The sequence below is a fragment of the Hippocampus zosterae genome, chromosome 11, assembly GCF_025434085.1.
Source record: "Hippocampus zosterae strain Florida chromosome 11, ASM2543408v3, whole genome shotgun sequence".
NCBI classification, from domain to species: domain Eukaryota; kingdom Metazoa; phylum Chordata; class Actinopteri; order Syngnathiformes; family Syngnathidae; genus Hippocampus; species Hippocampus zosterae.
In genome coordinates this window covers 5,554,859-5,575,507 of record NC_067461.1, presented here as the reverse complement: position 1 = coordinate 5,575,507, position 20,649 = coordinate 5,554,859, and the positions used below count along the sequence as shown (strand labels likewise).

At 43.2% G+C, this 20,649-nt stretch overlaps 1 protein-coding gene across 1 annotated transcript; it reads right to left on the bottom strand.

Moving 5' to 3' along the window:
- Positions 1–212: 212 nt before the first annotated feature.
- stox1 (storkhead box 1) lies at positions 213–20,019 on the bottom strand. The gene is made up of 5 exons (XM_052079870.1): positions 18,924–20,019; positions 18,195–18,775; positions 4,621–4,773; positions 1,550–3,956; positions 213–629 (listed from the first exon to the last, which is right to left on the bottom strand). The coding sequence occupies exons 2-5, from the start codon at positions 18,526–18,528 to the stop codon at positions 476–478; spliced, it is 3,048 nt and encodes a 1,015-aa protein (XP_051935830.1). The 5' UTR covers positions 18,529–18,775; positions 18,924–20,019; the 3' UTR covers positions 213–475.
- Between the last annotated feature and the right edge of the window lie 630 nt (positions 20,020–20,649).

Here is a 20,649-nt window from a genome sequence, read left to right as displayed (position 1 = left end):
AAGAAGCCCAATACTGTATTAACTATGTCGACTGCTTATCCAAAACAAACAATACCAAAAAAAATCTGCTCTAAAAACGAATAAAAAATAAAAGGCAAAGCTAAAAATAGAAAAATCCCAAACTATGGGTTTCACCACAGATTTTTACATTTGAGAACTTTCTGCTCAAAACCAAATTAGAAATGTTGACTAAAGTACAAACACAAGTCGGCTGAATGTATACACTTTTATTTTTTGTTCTCAAGTCATACAAGAATGACTTTTAACCCAAGGAAAAAAAAACTGTAGACTAACCCATAAAAGTTGATACACATTTCGCATACACAATGTCATCTAGGAACTTATGTTGCATAGCATATTCGAAAATATTTACAAAAGGGACAAATATACATGCAACATCTGTACAACCAGTTTTGTTTGTGAACAGTCGCAAAGAGCTTGAGATGAAGGCAACGTGAAGACGCAGAGGTTCCATTTACACATTCATGACCGGCGTGAGCTGCAGCAGCGAGCTCTGCGGTCGAATGGCACCGCTTTTGGAGTGCAGTTTGTCCAAGTTCTGTAGGAAGCCCCTCCTCTTGAGACCTTCCAGAATGACTGTGTTGCTGGAGGCCAAACTAACGTGGGTCCTGCATGGAGAAGGGCAGGGGGTAGAGGGGGGTGGGGACAAGATGGGCATATTTGATAAAAATTGAATTAATAAAGGCATCATTTCATTCCAACATGGAAGGCTGCCGAGTGAGTTCAAAGCGGTTTGCTTCCTCTGATTTGAAATTTAAGCACGGCGTGGCAATTATACGTCATTATAAAAAATCATTCCCTGCTGTCCAAATATTGGACGCTAGCCTTCATTACAAGATGTTTGTTCAGCTTTATTGCCTTTCACTTTTTAGGGGAAGAAACACAAATTGGTGAAAGGCCAAATGCAGTAATGCAGACTGGAGGTGTAACGTCTCAACTGCAGTGTTTATTTTTGCCTGACTCACTGCAGCGGTCTCTGGAAAAGCCCTGGGATTGATTCTGGTGTGAACCCGGATAAAGCCAGAGGAGCACGCTACTCAAGCACCGGTCACATTATAAAGTTTTATCTCAATTCGGTTCTGGCTAGACCACTGAGCCATTCCAGATATGCCATGTCTCAGAAGCAGGGTACACACAAAGCAGCAACTGGGTCGAGCATTTGCCCTCCCTTGTTATCAAAGTCAGCGAAAGCTCATTTACTGGATGTCTCTAGCGAGTATCCAGAGGGATTATACGGTCGTGTGTTCAAAGAATGATGGTTTTTGCTCAGGAAAATGGTCTGGCCAACAATCTGAAATGATAAAACCCGTTCAATATCTTCAATGGCATATCCGGGAGTGGGTGGGGTTAACTTATGGACTCCGAAATCAGAATAGTAAGGAACCTGAAGCTTGCGCTAAGGACGGATGCTTAAAAAAACTAAAAATAATAAAAATGCTAACAATTTGTATGCGTGAACCCCGCTTAAGAGCGCTGAGACATCTAATCATGTAAGCATTTAAAAAAATAAAATAGACAGGCCTCTTACCGTGGAGAATCTATCCCGCTGTCTCCTGTGATGCTGTGGTTCTCAACCAGTTCCACTGCCTCTCCAGTTTCCATGGCCCCGGGCCTGCTTAGACCAGCTCCTGGCGTCCGGGTAACTCCGCCCTTGTGATAATCCTCCTCTTGAGCTTCCTTCACATCGCCCCCCCAGTGAGCGGATTCACCGTCACCCTCGTCCGTAGACTTGCGGACAGTCTCCGCATCCGATTCAGCCTCACTTGCCGGGCAGTAGTCAAAGATGCTACTGTCAAAGGCCTCGGGAAGTTCAGGACGGTCCAACTCAAGGGCGGACTTGTTTATTCCTTCCTGAACCAGGGTTTCCTTTTTGGAACTCGGCTCATCTTGAGGCGATACTTCACTCTGCTGAGGATACTGACATCCCCACAAAGTTTCCACAGGTCTGCTTGGGCTCAGAGAATCCTCCCTATGACTGGTGGGGTTTCTGTTGATGGAGGTCACTTGTTGAGAGTGCAAGTTGGAGTCGTAATAGTTACTGCTGGATTCCAGACACTTGGATTCGCCATCGTATGGATGGCAGGCTAAGTTAGGGTGGAGGTACTCTGGTAAAATGTCCTCCTGGTTCAAGCACAGGGAGCTGCAGGTATCTTCATCCTCGTGGGGGTCTGTTCTCTGATAGATTCTGCGGTCATCCTCAATGACTGTGACCGAGGGAAGGTCATCAAGGACTGGTTTCATCACAGCCAGTGTCCTTTGTTCTCCACTGACAGCGATCGTTCTTGCATCCGTGGTGCGTTGACGCGTTGAAAGCTCATCGGAGTTCTGAGAGTTGTCCCTTGGTGGTTTTGTGAGTCTGAGCGAGTGCTTCCGCTGCAAAGCGGTCTTGGGCCAGGCCCGTGTTGGGATCGTGTCGGGATCGGCATACGGATCCACGGTCGAGAGGCCATCGTCCAAAGCCTGGTTTTTGCCGTCTTTCAGTTGGAGGTTTTCCCGGCTCCCCGTGCTGCATCTTTCCCGCAGATGTCGAACCTTGTCATCAATCCGCAGCGTACAGCTCTGCGGATACGCCGAGCCGTAGTCCGGTGACAACTCTCGGTTGAACTTCACATCGGGTTGGGGCAGACGCTCGCAATTGGCATCCTTCTCCTGATGGCGTTTGTCTTCAGATGTGGGAGATTTTGCGGTTTGCGCTTCTTCCGCTGCGGTCAGCTTGGTCCGATGTGCGTCCCACGATTTGGAACGATGGCTCGTTGCTTCCTTCCTCCCCGATGGCCTGCCCACTTTTGGTTTTCGATGCTCCCAGCCGATGGCGGCAGGAGGAATTCCTGCTTCAGGAACATGGAAGGGGTTTTCAATGCGTTTCTTGTAAAGAGACGCACCCTCCGCAGGATCTTCAGCTTTACCCGGTTCATCAATTGGTATTTCCACTCGCAGCCGGGTGGGGATCAAATCCTCTCCCTCTGGATAGCCGCTGGGACACACGGGAAGCTTGTTCTTGATCCTCTCCCGTTGCTTTTCTCTGGAGGAGTGCAACCGCCGTTTGCTACGAGAGTTTTTCTGAGCCGATCTTTTGGCTGACCTGGACGAGTGGTGGTGCCTCGGTTTTGAACTTAGGATCTCCGTTGAGATTCCCTTGTCCACGGCCTTCTCTCGCCGCTCTTCCAGTTTCTTCATCAGAACCGTGTGACGCGTCAGGTTATCGACCGTCAATTCGGGGTTGATGCGCTTGATGATGGCGTGCTCCAGGTCACGAGGTAAGTTATTGAGATCATCTTCGTCTCTTACGGGCCACTCCTCGGGCGGGAACTGGCCGGCGAAGGACGCATACTCCTTCTTCTGCTTCTCTTTTTTACCCCCGTTCCTCCGGAACAGACTGAGACCAAACTTCCTGCACGGCTTGCCGTCTTTTTCTTTGCGGGCAACAGAGTAGAGGGTTCCCGCGGGCTTTCTGACCTCGCTCGTCTGGCAGTCTGCCGCCGTGGAGGTCGACTGATGCTGCACTGAGGGCTTGTGATCCGACGGTCGAGGCCATTTTAAGCTCTTGGACGTGCATTCGCTGACAGAAACTGAGACGGAATGCTGATCGGGCAGGGCAGGTGGAGGAACGGTGAGCGGTGGGCCAGTAGCGGGGACACCGGTAGAGGTCGGGAGCGGGTCAAAGCAGCTACAAGACTTGCAATGAGCCGTCGGGGGCGTTTGAGTGCTCTCCACGCAGAAGTCATTGCTCAGAAGGTAAGTGATGGGTGGCGGTGAGGGAGGATCGTCTGCCGAGCCCGAAGTCCACCAGGTCTTCTCTCGGGCCATGTTGCCAGTGATGAAATAAGTCTGTGGTGTGACGATGAAGTAGCCCTCGCCGGTGTGGTAAATTTTGCGCTCCTTGATCAGAGTGCCCAATGTATTGTAGAGGATGTCCTGAGTTGGGATGGTGATCCCTAAAAAAATTGAGAGAGATGATTGAAAGATCTGCTGAAGGAGTTGAAGACTACAGAGGCTCCTGGTTTACGAGTGATCGGGTGGGAAGGGGGTTAGAGGGGATCGAGCCTTTACCGTTGCCGGTCCCTCTCTTTGGAATGATTTCAAGAAACTTTCGGCAAGCCCCCTTCTCGGTCCATTTTTTTGGGGGGGGGTCGAGGGGCTTTCAACTCAGCATTTTATTTGTGTTTGATAGAATTTATTTTGTTATTTATTTCGTGTTTTTATCATCTTTGGTAGAGCACTTCAGAGGGCGGCTACGGTTGTTTTTGAAGTACTCTATAAATCGAGCCAAGTGGAGATTGTTTTGTTCCTGCGGTGTTGAGGATACCTCATAAGCCGGAACACGATGTTGTTTATCAGTAAAAAGACAAACAAAAAAAACATTGCATTTGATTAGCCTCCTGGACCCTACGAGTAGCGCCAAAATGCCAAACAGTAGTTTTACCTCTCTAGTAAACATGTCACGGTCATACTTGCGCAAGAATGACCTCCAGAAGTAGAAAGTGTTTGAATAAAAACGTTATTCCATCCCGCGGCGCCATTCCTAACCTCAGAAAGTCATACATCGGGACAGTTGTAAAGCGAGGAGCACTTTTATCGGGGTTTTCCCCCTCAGCTTACCTGGATGCGATTTGCTCATGTGATTCACCAGACTCTCCTGGCTGACGAGGATTTGGGAGGAGTTCATGTCCGAGATGACTGAACACAAGACCTCCGCCAGAGGAATGAACTGGGACTGGGGCACGGGGGCCATCTGCAACGGAGACAGGTCGCCTGGAACACATGGCAAAAGCCGCAGATTGTGAGATGGGGGGTCGCGCACACAACTACACCTGAATTCAAAACACCCCCTCCCCTCCCCATACATTTGTCCACAAACCACTTCTTAAGCCCTGACCACGGTGGTCTATTTATGCAAGTTACATGAACCGTGAAAGTCTGGCTGCGGCGGACATTCCACCAGCGCCAGGACAAAACCACTAAATTCCACCACTCCCGCAGCAGCGGCCGCAGGTTGCCTGCTGGGCGGATCGCGTATCTCGCCCCCCCCCTGTGTATCATCAGGACTCCCATGACGTGGAGGTCCACTTGGAAAAACACGACCACCAAAGCGAGAGAGAACCTCTTGACATATTTTGTCTTGGAGGAGCAAACCAGTCCCGTGCAATTTTGACCTCGGCCGAGTTTAACTGGCAGGGGCAGACAGTATTCTTATGGGACACATCTTGGAATACAAAAATGCAAGTGGTAGATAAATCGATCCATTTCTGATTCCCAGTAGTTCCCGTGGAGTTTTCACATCAGTTAAAAAAAAAGTGGCGGGGAGGGGGGGTGGGGTCCTTGGTTTAGGAGTGTGAAAAATTTGAAGATTAGTAATTGCGCCGAAATAAACCAGATCCCAGGTGGATGTTTAGACAAGACAGACACTCTGAAACGTGGAGATTTGAAACATTAACTGCACCGTAGTTAGAAGTCTGACTCAAGTTAATCAATCATAGATGCACTCGTTTGGGTATTGACATTGTCGGTCAGGGTGTGAGTGTAAAAATGTAAAAAAAAGTTTTAAAAAATTGTAAGGGGGCAAAATCCTGGTGAATACAATGGATTACAAAAAACACTCACTGAAAAATACACAGGAAAACTAGAAGAAATAGATTTTTTTTTTTAAAAACAATGTTTGTATTGGAAAACAAATTTGGCAGAAAATTAAAGACAATGAAACATACTAGACAAATACAAACATCTAGAAAAATATCCGCAAATTAGGCAAACTAAAAGAATTGACCGGGACCTATGAAAATATTTTACAAAAAAATACTAAATTAATTCAACAAGAGTACAAACAGACTGTTAAAAATGTGCAAATACAAATCAATACAATGGAGTACAAGTTAAAAATTGAAAAAAACAAAACAAAATGGCAAAAATGCACACCCCCCCCCCCGAAAAATAGATAAAAATTGTAAAACTGTTGACAGAAAGCTACAACATGCTCTTTACATTATATATTTTACATAATAGCGGAAAAAAACGAACATTTTGAAAATCAGTGACACATCCTGAATGGTCAACAGTACCAGAGGAGGCGCAACAAGAATATTTTATTCATCCGTCTATTCGCTATGGCTTCTTATTGTTTCAAACTTTTACATTGTTTTACATTTGATATACAGCACTTTGTTTTAGCGGTGCATGTTTTTTCAAAACGCTTTATAATTAAAGCCGAGTTGACTTGAGACGGTACTTTCATGGCAGCGGCTGTAAAAAAACAAGACAAAACAAATGATTCTTGGAGCAATTTTCGACAGATGCCTTTTCCGTTCGACTTGAAGCTTCAAACATGTGCCACATGCCCACCCCCCACGCCCCCTCCCCAAACACAGCAAAGCTCCCCTTGATGTAAACTAAACATTTACAGCCGTCGCATTTGAGCCACTTAAGCACAAGACGGGGAAAATAAACAACATATCACAAACAATCTGTCATACAAGTGAATGAATCGTGTGGCGTTTTGTTTGCGATTGTGCGCCCACACATTTTCTTAATCAATAAAGCAGAAAAACCACACAGGCAATGTGGACTTGGATAATTGTGTGCGCAACACAGTTAACAGCACTTGAAACTCATACGGCTCACAGATGGTGGTCTCTCTTTTTTTTGGGTCAGACTGATCCCGTGACACACAGACAGGGGCACCCACCACATGCCGCCCCCCCCTCACAGACCATTAATGTGACCAAACCTCAGAGCGGATATCTCAATCCCACTCTGGTGAGTCAGTGAATGAGCATTGCTGACTGGGCTCCTCATTGTGCTGCATTTTCTATGGGAATGTGATGCATAAAAACTACACACCGTCAGATGACCAGCCCGCCTCTCCAATTAAAAAAAAAAAGGGGTGGGGGGTGGGAGCAGGATGGGCTCAGGAGAGGAAAGGCATCAATTACCAAACTTTTAGGAATGATTTAGTGCTGCTTTGCCGCTATTTGTTTTAGCCTACCAGCGATTGGAAGACAAAAAGTAAATCTAGGCAATACATTTTTTTTCTTAAAGTACAAATATTGAAAAAAAAAAAAATCACAATTATCTGCAAATCTACAAAATAGTATACAATTGTTATGAGCGATAAATATGGAAAAAAAGGCATTAGGAAAAAAAATAGAATATTTTGAAAAATATACACACCTGAAAAATAAAATGTTTGAGAGAAATTAAAAAACGAATTTTAAAAAATATGAAAAAAATTCTTTTCAAAATATGCCAACACAAATATCAAAAGATTACATAGAGTATAATGCCAAAAATTACACCATGACAGAAAATATTTAATCCGCTCAAAAATCCGAAAGGAAAAAAAGGAAATATTTGACAAAATACACAGGAACCGGGTACACTGCAAAGGTCTGCATCAGGAAATTTTACTAATGTAAAAAAAAAAAGGTCATTTTAAAATATGGAGAACACATTGGAGAAAATACTCGCACATAACATACAAATATCACGCAACCCCCCCCCCCGCCGCCCACCACAAAAAACATTAAACAGCTAGAACAACTTTTTTTTTTACAAAATATTCACAATAACCCTACTCTTGGAAAATACATACTTCTAAAAGTAAACCACCACCCCCAAATATAGTAAAAGATGTAAAACACTGAGAAAAAAAGAAAAAAATACAGGATATACAAAAATATATATACATTTATACCCATAGTTACAAGGCAGTACTTCTATTGTTATTGTCAGTCAGACATTTGCAGTTGCGAGCAGCCTCTCTGCGGGGGTGTTCACACTTTACTACGCTCGTGTAATCCAAGCGCGTGCGGGCCACGCCGTTAGACTCATTTTGTCCGACGCAGCATGAATACCCTGCTGGCTGGCTGCCATGGCAACAGCAGTGTCACCGGGCAGACGTCTTGGGTATCAAGCAGTGGATTAAGCACCGGGGACACTTGCAAAATGCCTTAACCTGACTGAACGGATTTGCATGATGGGTAATGTAGGAAGCAGATGTTCAAGTCGCACGTCAAGGTCTAATGCAAAAAACAAAAGTCGACATAAGTACTTTAAGACCATGACACTGATGAAGAGATAAAAAGTTAGTCCTGGATTTTCCATGTGAGAATTAAATGGTCCTGTGAGAGCTAACAGGAAAAATGTCTACCGTCTCCTCTTTCTTTGCTTTTTTTTTTTTTTTTTTTAAGTCTTCTGACCGTGCTGAGTGCCACATGGCTGTTTTGGTAGCTGGCGCATGAGTCTCATTTCATCACTTAACTCCCACAATAAGCCTCCTATACGCCTCAAGAGAACTGCGGTTTACTCTGACATGTCGAGAGTAGTTCGCACAAAAATATAGATATCTTGGCAAGGGGTTGCTTAGCATAAAAAGAAAAACGAATATGTAAAAGCAGAAGTACCTGGCAAAACGGAAACACATAATCAGGGCTGCAACTAACAATTATTTTAAGAATAGATTATTATAATTGATTATTTTATCCATCAAATGAATAAAAACATACATTTTAATTACCATTCTGTCAGTTTAGCAGTAATATGAAGTAATCAAGTGCAAGTATGCCAGCTAATGTATGCTAGCTAAATATTAGCTAGCATAGCTTAAATCTCGTGTATGTACTTTTGCCAACTCTCATGTTTGGTGGTTAACAGAATCATGCCCCGCAAAAACCTCTCTGAAAGCCCAACTGCGAATTATCCGATTAAGGCGCAGTTGTGTGTCTGCGCAGGACGTTTTCAGACTTTACGAGTGCACTGATGCGTCCCTTGCAGCCAAGGCGGCCTCGTAACAGTCAGAGCGCGCAGAGGCAACAACATGCCTCCAGACGGAGCACGCGAGGGTGTGCCAATCGACATGAAAACCACTCTCGACAGTGACGTTAGCAAGGATGCCAACGCCAGCGCAACACGAAAGGTGTCCTTTCAAAGTTGCCATCTTAATGACAACAAGCCCCCCCCCACCCAGTCCGGGCTGATGTCATTTTCATGGAGTGCAAATTTCTGAGCGGCAATGTTAGCCCCGATGCTAATGCTATCGGGTCTGCTGCGAAAAATAACTACTTTGCTTCTTCACCGGCGGGCGGAAGGCCCTTTAAAAAAAGCAGAAAGCCTTTGCCCCAATTCAGGCCCAACTATGCCTGACTTTTCTTTAAATATTAAGCAAGGGGACGGAGTCTCTCCCTCTCTCCTGTGTTTGCACCACATGCTTGAGAGGAAATAAATGTAATTTGTGCCGTGTTGCACATAGAGCACACATTTGACAATAAAGTTGACTTGACACACAAAAAAAAAACATCCAGGACTAGCTCAAAAGAAAGTGTGGAGAAAAAAACCCCATCTAGTAAAACAACCCGACTCGAGTTTTGTGTTGCCTGCCGTTGCTATGGAAACTTTTCATGTGATGGCAACCAAAGCCAAAGGCAAGAATGCACAGTATTTGTGGCCCTTCCAACCCCACGACAGCTTTTTAGATTCACTTTTGTAATCCATTAGCGTTATTTTGCAGCCAACTTGAAAGCCATAAAGCAGCTAAGTGTGAATTTGACTTTTTATGACTAGACTTGTTAAATTAGAATTTCACTGACCCACAATTAAAAACTACAGGAGGTTTCAGAAAAAAAATGGAAAAACTTGAACAAATCAATTTTTTCCATTGTAAAACAGGAAAAAAAAAAGTGTACTAGTACCAAGATGTACTAATAAAAATGTTTGTTTTTTTCGTCAGATGATTTTGGATTGCGTCTTTAATTACAGGGGAAGTCAACCCAAACTGTTCTTTACGATAATATGCATCAGAACATTAAACAAAAAAAGTAACATGTCTCAATTTTTTTTAAATGAAAAAAAAAACGAAAATAAATGGTGATTTTTAAAATGAAAACACAAAAAAAAAATCTGAATACATTTTAGAAGTTTACAAGATAGTCACTGGGAATGTTTCTTCAACCAATCAGATTTCAAATTCATCCCCCACGGGCCCCAGACAGCTGGCCCTTGATGACATCAGCATTATTCTGTCATCTGATTGGTTGGTTTGCGCAAAACTGTTCAACTAGGAAAAGTGGTCTGGAGCGATTTCATCATAAGCCTCTCTAATGAGTCGGATATACTTGATTTTTTTTAAAACAATGTCATGTTATTTTAAAAAAAGGGACTTTGAGCCACTCCAGTTGCGTGCGGCTATAAATGCGTTTTTGTACAATATTGATATCTATAACGTGACGGTGGTGATATGATTAAGTCATGTAAGACGCTAACTGAGGGTACCGAATACGCATCCCGCCACTGCCGCAACTCAAGGCAAAAACTTAAGACTTGAAACAAGACAGACGTGTCTTTGAGAGCTCAGAGTGAAATTTGATACTAATTCACTCTGATGTGTGTGGGTTGGGTGGGTCGTGCAGGGGGCTCGGGGGGGCAGCGGCAGACAGCAGACATAAAGAACCGCCTTCGCGGTGCCAGACACACGAAATGACTCCATATTGTTATTGAATGTTTCATCGTTACATTGGACGTCCCGGCATTCAGAGTCAGCATCGCAAATATGTCCGACGTTCTTTATGGCCTGGGAGCAATTATTTAAAAATTCAAACGGAAAGGGAGACTATAAAGAGCCCAGATCAATGAGAGTGCAACCAAGACTGTTAAAAGATGTGGGGGAGTGAAGTGGGGAAAAAAAAGGACTGTAGATACAGTATGAGGGAGGGGGTGGGGGGAAGGAAAGTTAGAGGATTACGGGAATAAAGTTGAAATACTACCCGAATTTATTTCTAATGAGAACAAAGTTGTAATTTGCCGTTGTAAAAACAACTCTTTCCGATATTTACAGAGAAATGTCATATATAAAACCTTTTACGAAAACGTTAGAATCTTACTCTAGAAACACCGCCCGCCACCCCCCCCAAAAAAATCACAATTGATCGTGTTTCACTTTTTTTCCTCCTAACAATGGATTAACCTCTTCCAAAACTTGCACGACACATCGTGTTCATTGTGTCCGACGGGTAAACGATCGCATCATTTATAGCGTACGGAGCGTTTTCACAAAGCTGACACACCTCGCCGCAATTCCTACAAATACAGTCGTGTCAGGGGGAGCCGAGGGTGTTTGGATTGTAAATTTACCGTAATATAACTGTAGCGGAGTCATTTGTCAGGGACGGAGTGAGAATCAAAACAAATCTTAGGAGGGGGAAACTCAAGCTGCCGCTGACATGGCGGACAAATTTCGCAACTGTTTTGGTTGGCACCAAAACCAGGACTACTATTAAATCCAGCCCTGCTATATCGCAGCTCAACGTCGCATAGTAGATGCGATTTCCAAAGATTCGATGGATATAAAAAAAAATATACATACCATGCCAGGATTTTGTAATAAAAGTGAGACCGACAACAGCTGAACTTTAATTGAGGTTAGCTGGAGGCACTAATGGTCGCAGGTGTGTGCAATGAGTTTGAATGTGATTGGTTGTTTTGGAACAGGGTCGCAGCCCCCACTTTTAAGAGAGTGCATTTTCTCAGTTGTTTATTTTAACGTTACCTTTTGACATTTTTTTTCCCGCCCAGTCGAGTTGTACAGGTCACACTAGAAGTCATATTATTGGTGGGAAAAAGTTTGTTTTCTCATCAACGTGGCATTTGACTTTTTATACTTATCGTGTACCCGTGGGTAGTTTTATATGCTCTTTTATTAATGTGTTGCTGCTCCTCGTAGGTGAAATTAGCAGTTATTTGATGGTTAATAATCCCTGCAATTTTCATTAGCACATTTATGACATTTTACATTATACGTTAGCATTAAGCAAACAGAAGGTTGACAAATGAAATTTGATGGATCGATTGCACATTTGGTGTTTATGTACAGAATCTTTACTTCTCTTTGGTTTTATGTAGTTTTGTCGGTAAAATTCAAGTGGGAGTGATGGCTTGAAGCAAGCACATTATGCCTCCTATTTGGAGAACTGTGTGAGCAAGACAGTGAAAAAGTGGTGTTAAGGAATACTTTTTAAAAAAAGTTTAAACGTGTTTAAAGGCTCTGTATATTGTGACCGCCGTTGGAAACTAGGAAACATGAAAGCCGATTCGCTGGACAGTACAGTAGTAGCAAACCGACTGTTTCGAATTTAGGTTTAACATGTTGAACGTGCAGAGCGGGGAGCTGTGGGAGCTTCCTTGTCCATGCAGAAAGGATGCAGGAGGAAGACAACATGTGTGAGCAATGTGAAGGAGGTCAAGGCTTCCTGCTGCCTGGCTGCTTGCATAAACATTCAACATAGCACATGAGGGAACGTGGCGGAACATTTGCTACAGCTGAGGTGGGAAACCTTCGGCAAGGTGGGCCACAGGCAGCTCGTCATGCAAGACTACAAAACTAAAACATCCTCAGAGGAAGATTTTATACTATCCCTGATGCATATTTTCTTACATGCAGCTATAAATTTTACATGCAGAAGAATCCTCATGGAAGTTGACTTTCAATATGGTTTACGGCCATTTGGAGAGTGTCGGCAAAAGGGGGGTAAAAAAATGCCCCGCCCCAAATAAAGACAAACAAATGTATTAATGCTCCTAATTAGGACCACACACACCTAATGTGAAATAATACACACACTGGAGTGTTTCTATGTTTGTTTCTGAAGCCACCTGACCCCGAGGCAGCTTGTTAGCAAGAAGCTTTGACCTTTAACCTGCGCTGCTCAATTAGGACGAGGCGAACTCTAGCGCAGCGGGACACTGTAGGAGGGCATCGTGGTTAATAAGCCAACATCTGGAAGAATTATGACCATTAGTGGAACACTTTGAGGAGGCGCTCTTTATGTGAACGTAGAACACTTGAGGAGGTAAGTACAGGGCGGGCAAAATGTTCACAAAGCATTTCAGGAATGTTTAGCTAAGCTAAATGCTAAGCTAAACTCACACCGAGCGATGGCTGAGGATAACTTGCTGTAGGCGCGACATGAGATAGCTCATTACACTTCATGCATAAAGCCGCATAAATGTTTTAGCCTTGTAAAGGCTAAATAATGCAGAAGCTAGCAGTTAGCATCACCAAACCTCTTTCTAAAAGGTCATATGATGGATAAAAATGATAGCCATGTCATCAAGCCCTCAAAAAGCTTACGACAAGATGCTAGCACACCAGCATGCAGCAGATATGATTCCCTAATGTAAAAATGAGTTTAAAACACAACTACAATACATTGATGTGTGTCTTGGTGAGGACTAATTTGGGTTTTAAAATGAAGCGAGGAGTCCCTGAACAGTTTTTGTGATGAATACAGTGGTGGTCTGACAGGTTTCTAATATGGCCAATATTTTTGCCCACAAAATTGTAGCATACAAGTTTGGTATGGTTATAGTGAACTCAAGTTAACAGTTTGGCAGATTGTTCACTGTCTAAGTGCTAGTTAATGCTAATGCTAAATACCCTCAATGTTGCGATGCTTTAATCGTTTCAGCAATTCACTGAACACATCTCTGAATTCACTTCAGCGGGTCTTTTCCCACAGAATATCTTTCCCATATTCCCACAGAAAGATTGTTCTGTGGGAATATGATATTATTCTTTAAGCAAGCGCAAAAGGGGAAGAAAAAGAAGACCCCTGAGGTCAACTTCCGTAGTCCGCCAGTTACCGCGATGCATTAAGTCAAAAATTCCCTCTCTGTCTCACTTTCCCACATTTTTAAGGTCTATCTGAGACGGCAGTGACAAAGTGAGCCGCGTGTCAGACGCCATTATGGAAAGGGAAGGATCCCCTCACTAACTTAAGTGTCTTTTTGGAACCCATTGTTATCATGCCATTGTTTGTTGAGACGCCACGGCAACATGATACCTTTTGGTTAGAAAACATGAGACCTTCTTCCTAGTTTGTCAAATGTCAAAGACCATATTTACAATAAAGTGTCAGGTTCTTCTTCTATTGTCTACACAGCGGTCACCCTTTTCGAAATGGTTATTTATTGCCAAGAAGGCGCCTTTCCAAATGTAATCGTGTCTTTGATATCGCACAACCAGTCACATGTCACTTTGACGCTGGCTTCCGGGTGAATGGGCGTGACAGAAGAGGCGACATTTATTTTACTCACTGAAGTGCCATATCCGAAGTGATCGTTCACAGTGCCGATGTGGCTAAGTGTATTTCGAAAACAATTTGTGTCGCATTGATGCATTTTACACAGGAACAGAAAATAATATGTTACAAGTGTCATCTAAAAAATATACAGTATATATTTAACCCTCCCAGTATTATACGACTAACATTTAGAATACCGATTAACTGGAGTGGTGTCTGAGATTCATTCTTGTATCATTCTGTTACCATGCTCTTAACTCAAAACATTTGTAGCGCAAATCATCGTTCTCCACTGACGTTAATGGAAACACAATTAATCTGTTCCAGACTCCCTCTCCAAAAACAAGAAAACACTTTTACATTTACAATTTGTAGTGGGTGTTTTTACATGTAAAATAGCACTCAATAATTAGTATATTACATTGAATTGAATGTGCGGAATTGAACAGTTTGTGCCTCATGATTAATTAATAGCGGCTGCCTCTGGTATGCATGACTTTGTCACCGGGGGGCAGTAAAATGCAGTTAACCAGATGGATTAAAAACAAAACAAAAAAAAACGAGCGTTTCACATGTAATGAATCTGACTCGGTAAGAGTTAAAATAGATGATTTTTGGAAAGGATAAAGACTGTACAGTATCCCTCTGTGTCTCTGAAGGCACCATTGTATCTTCAGACCCCAAGCTCCGGTTCACGGGGATCCCACTTTGAGAAACACTCATACAGATCACTTAGATCTGCGGTTGCCAGATTGAAGTCCAGGACACGAAATGGCTGCCTGGTCAGTTTTCACTATGGAGGAACCAAATGGAAAAAGTTTGTGATTTAAAGCTCAGGCAGAGAACAAAAGGAAAAATGAAAATAGAGCCTTGCAAATAGCTCATATAAAACTTCGTATGGCCTTTGGCGGTTTGTGACTTTAGCCAACTCCCCGTGTTCCAGACTGACATATTTATTGTATAGCAGGACCGTGTCAAGACCTGACATCAATCTAACAGTCCCTACTGCAAGAGAGAAACCGTGGGCATGAGCTGGTCACCAAGTGGGCCGGGGGGGCTTGGTAGCATTTATTGCGGTGGTAAGTCGTTTGGCAAACTAGTGATTCAGTGCAGGCCGATTGTCTGCGAGGGGGCGGTAAAGCAGCTCATTTCCATACAAATTGCAGCGGTGCGAAGCCAAGGAACGCGTACGAGGATCTTTAGATCGGCCATGAAAACAAGTTGAGCGTAGTGTTGGCATAGTAGGGCGTTGAGTTTGTACTTGTGTGCCTGATTGTTGTCTATAGGAGCACAAAGTGTCTCACATGGGGATGACATGTCAAGCAAACCGTCACATCACACACACACACACACACACACACACACACACACACACACACACAAGTGTGTGGCCCTCCCCCCGTTCACATTCCTCCACAATGCATGTGTGTGTATGTGTGCCTCTTTTTTAATTCATGAATTATTGTTTCGATCATTTGTGAACGGCATCTTAGATGATTTAACAAAGGGTCTCAAAACGGGGTTTTTAAAAACTGATAATTTTACCGTTCACATCTACATGGGGCGGCCCGGTAGTCCAGTGGTTAGCACGTCGGCTTCACAGTGCAGAGGTACCGGGTTCGATTCCAGCTCCGGCCTCCCTGTGTGGAGTTTGCATGTTCTCCCCAGGCCTGCGTGGGTTTTCTCCGGGCGCTCCGGTTTCCTCCCACATTCCAAAAACATGCGTGGCAGGCTGATTGAACACTCTAAATTGTCCCTAGGTGTGAGTGTGAGCGCAGATGGTTGTTCGTCTCTGTGTGCCCTGTGATTGGCTGGCAACTGATTCGGGGTGTCCCCCGCCTACTGCCCGATGACAGCTGGGATAGGCTCCAGCACCCCCCGCGACCCTAGTGAGGATCAAGCGGCTCGGAAGATGAATGAATGAACATCTACATGTCCCAAACTGGAGCGACGACAGGAAGTAAAGTGCTTTTGTGTGAAAATGCAAACATTTGACAAGGAGTCTGAACATGGAAGTTCTTATTACAAATTTAGTTCTCATTGCTGAAAAATAGTCATCTGTGAAAAGAGATAAAATCTGCACTTTCAATTCCTGCTGGTCAGCTCACAAAATGTGATTTTATTCTGATGTAACCACTCACAAAGCTATCATTAGGGCTAAAACAACACAAGGACCAACTTATCATCCGACTCGTGGATGGTGACGTCACACATGTGCAACACATGACATCAGGCCATGTGAAACGGCATATTGGTAATGGTGGGACGCAAATACAAAAGCTGCATTGAAGGATATAAATTAGCAAGTTTTAGTTCAACAAAACAGCGCAGTTGATTGCACAGCTGCGCCATTCCGAGAGATGCTTTGAATGTTTTTGTTTGCTTGTTCATCGCAAGACGGGAAAGATATGGAAAATTAATCCTCAGAAAAATAAATAATGAATCAGATATTAGTTTAAGATTGCAAAGTTATTTTAATTTTGGCAAGCTTTGGGCTACTTTATACATCTGATGACTAGAAGAACTGTACTTATAAAGGATTATTATATCCATCCATTTACGAATCAGTTTGTCCTCACAAAGGTCACAGGTGTGCTATAGCCTATTCCCAGCATTCTTTGGGCAGTAGGCAGTACACCCTGAACTAGTTGCCCAACAATCAGGGTACACATAGACCAACCGCGCTCACAATCACAGCACAACAATTTAGAGTGTTCCGTTAACCTGCCTTTCATGTTTCTGGAATGTGGGAGGAAATCGGAGTATCCGGAGAAAACCTACACATGCAGGCACTGAGAGAACATGCAAACTCCACACAAGAAGGCCGGAGCCGGAATCGAACCCTGCACCTCTGCACTGTGAGGCTGATGCGCCAACCAGTCGACCACCTCAGGATTGTTATAAATAACTATTATTCGGGGTGATTTTAGTTTATAGGGTACTATCAAGGCATGCATTTAAAAAATGGAGCAGCAAATTAACACATTAGTCCATATTGTGAGAATTCAAAAACAATACAGTATGTGTATGGGCAACGTGGTATAGGACACCCTTCCATAAACTTGCATTAGTGCAGGTGTACCTAATGTTGTGACCAGTTGTTGTGTATAGATAATTTGAAGTGTCAATTTTATGGCTTTGACACATTTTTGTCAAAGTTGTAAACACATGTTGAAGCCTCAGTGTGACGCCTCATAAAAGAATACAACTTGATCCAACATTTAGCTTCTTACAAGTTGAATCCGACTATTAGTTTCTTACGTGGATAATATGAATGCCTATTCAGTATACAGATAGTAGACTCACGTTCAACGTATGAAAAACTTTTTTAGTAACTTTCATTCTCTTGCGTCATGTGTATGTTTATATGAGGTAAGCCATTTTTCTAACTAATATGAAAACTGTTTCCATATTCAGAAGCAGACATTTTGAAGCCAAGGAACTCGCCTGGTGCTGTCAACACGATGAGGGGAAAGGGGATTCGAAAATAGAAATATACATCACATCATAGTACAAGTTCCTGGACAAGCCAAACTACAAAAAAAAAACGTGAGTAACACTATACGATAGTTTTGATAAAAGATTGCTAACTTGATGCTGACAGATGATGCAAAACCCTATGGATGTCCTAAAGAAATAAGCATTGATGATACATTATATACCTTTAAGGAACAGAAATTTGAGCACAGACCGACAAGCATTAATTCCTTATCTTCTATGAATTATTACTGCAGCTTACCGAGTAGTTCTGAGCGGTGTCATGTACGTATGCATGTATTATACTGCCCCCGGTGGCCAAGGTGTAACACACCAAATGGAGCCATACGAATTCATTATACGCAATTGTTTTAAATTATTACATTCTATTTGTTAGTTTTTTTTTATAGTTACAATACTTTATCATGTTATTTTTCTTTAAACAATACGCTAGCATACAATATAAAATATACAAAAAAAGACTTGTCTTTAACCTTTTTAAAGGTTACTACTTGTGTTACTCCTGAAGGCGGTATTTGGTGGCGAAGCAGTCTTGAGCCTGTACTTTTGTATGGATTAAGACGCTTTACTGTACTGTATGAGTGAGTGTAGTAGTGTTGAACTTCTTACCCACAGCTCTGATAACCAAGCCCGTGGCTGACTTGAGCGCTCTTCTCATCCACGCTTCCCTCAGCACCTCCAAGCTAGCCGAGTTTCCCCGGATAAAAAGCACCAAGCTGTCCATCCAGCCCTGGAAGTGCACCTCGCCCATGGCCCTCACCAGCCGTTTATTCCAGAAGCTGCGCAGGTTCTGCGCCTTGAAGTCGGCGAACACCTCCAGCCCGGTAGCGGTGGCGGCGCTCCGGCGGCTCTCGTCCGCCGACTCGTCGTCTTCGTCGGGGCCGAAGACCACCGCCAGAGAGCCGGCGGAGAGTTGCACGATTCGGGGCGGGTGGAGCGACATGTCCGCCGCTCTGCGAGCTCCAGATTCAAAGTGACTTCAATTGACTTGTTGAGTTAAACTGCAGCTTTGTCTCCTGGAAACATAGCCGGCGGCGAGGGGTCCTCCTGCTGTGAGGGTCCTGACGGGAGTACTGAGACAGAGGGAGCCAAACTAGAAGGAGGGTTGAAGAGGAGGAGGGGGAAGCAGAGAAAGGAGAAGGGAGACACACAGGTGGACCTCCCACTGCTTACAGGTGTGTGCATTTAGCCTAATAACGAAAAAAAGAAAACAAATCGTCAGTTTCAAAGGGGACAACTTTTTTGTCCCCAATTTTCACTTTAGCAGTTGTCCAAACACGGTATTGTGATTAACAGTGCGTTTGTGGAATATGAATCAAGCATAAATTAGTAAATCACCTTTTCTCTCCATCTCAGGGGAGCGTCCATTTTGTCACTTGCTGTCCGGTGATGACATTTTTTCAGGGCTCCGACCAATCATGGCTCAGCTTACGAATGTCACATGACCAAACTCAGAAAACAGGTGACATTTGGTAAATGACTTTCCCTTTAAAAATGGTCATTCAAAAGTTTCACCCAAGGAAATGAGTGCAACACTTGTATTTTCTCAACTTTTTATTCAACATTTTGATATACGAGACTTTTGGGTGGAGAGGCCAAGTTAAATGGTGAAACCATTAGATAAATATCGAAATAGTAACAAATAAATATGGAAATTGGATACAAACCAAATTACTATTGAAATAATGTAACAAAGGTTAGTGAAGCTAACTGTGCTATTTACAAATAGTTGTTGGAAAACAGAAAATCTTATTGAAAATAAACAAAATAAAAAATACATGAAAACAGTAACCAATATGATTTCTTCAAATATAGCAGTTTAATTATAATTACTTTTCAAAGCTAATTTTCAAACCTGATAGGCATAACAGCCTTTCTTTGCAGATAAACATGACCCAAACAGCCGTCCATATGGCATTAAAAAAAAAAGTGAGTCAGAGTAAAGCTCATTTCCAAATGTCCAATATTTGCATCTGTTCTGCACAAACTTGTGTCTCATGAAAACATCTTACCTCCAAAACGAGAACCACATCTAACCTTTTGCCTATTAGACGATGCTTTTAGCTAAGGCCACAGATGGACGCGCACCTCGTATATCACACGCTCAAAAAGCTTTTTTGGCTTGACTTTTGAGGAGCGCGCGGACCTCCGGGAGGCCCCGGGTTCCATTCTGCCAGTTCGTATTAAGAGGCTGCGTGCAACAGGATATTGAGCTTCCTCTGCACATGAAAAGAATACATTGGCGCGGGCAACGCACGATAACTGACTTCATCCCTCCAGAACGATGTTGAAAAGCTCAAAGCGAAGACACTGCGTGATTACATTCAATCTGTGTGTGTGGGGGGGGGGGGGGGGGACAAAAACAACGCACAATGGGTTCAGTACAAAATCACTATATGTTGAAAATTCAGGAAATTGCTACTGAGTCAGACTTGACTTTCTATTATTTTATTTTTTTTAGCTTTATACCTCCTTGATCAAAAGTGGATGCCACCTCTTCAAAACAAAGCTGCGGACTATCATCAAAAATGGAGGCGGAGGATGATGCCCCCCGCCCCCCCAGGTGGATACCGCCCCCGTTGCCCTAACCCTCTGCATGCCCCTGCTTGTTGTCGCATCTCTATTCTTCTGTGGTTGGAGGAGGGGGGTGGGGGGAAACAAAGTTTAAAAGTCAAATCTATTGCATATAACATTTGAATGAAATCCATGACTAAAAAGTTAAATATAACTGAACTCAAGCGTTTGTTTCGCATCCCACCACACTGCCTTCAATGCCTAGTGAGCTCAAGTTTCACGCGGGACTTTTCCAAAAATGTGACTTTAAAGGTGCCACTGTAATTATTATTTTTTGGACTTGGTTATTTATTCTTGGAGAAGTTGATTTATATCATCTCGGTTACACATACACTAAACCACTCCCAACTCCAACAATTGTTGATTTCCTGCTTCGGGAAAAGTGTTGCTATCGTAAAAAATGTTAAAAATCAAAAGTAGATCTATCCATTTTCACGGACTATGTGTTAGGATGAAGTTGGTAGAACGGTTTCCATTGTTTGATACTAAC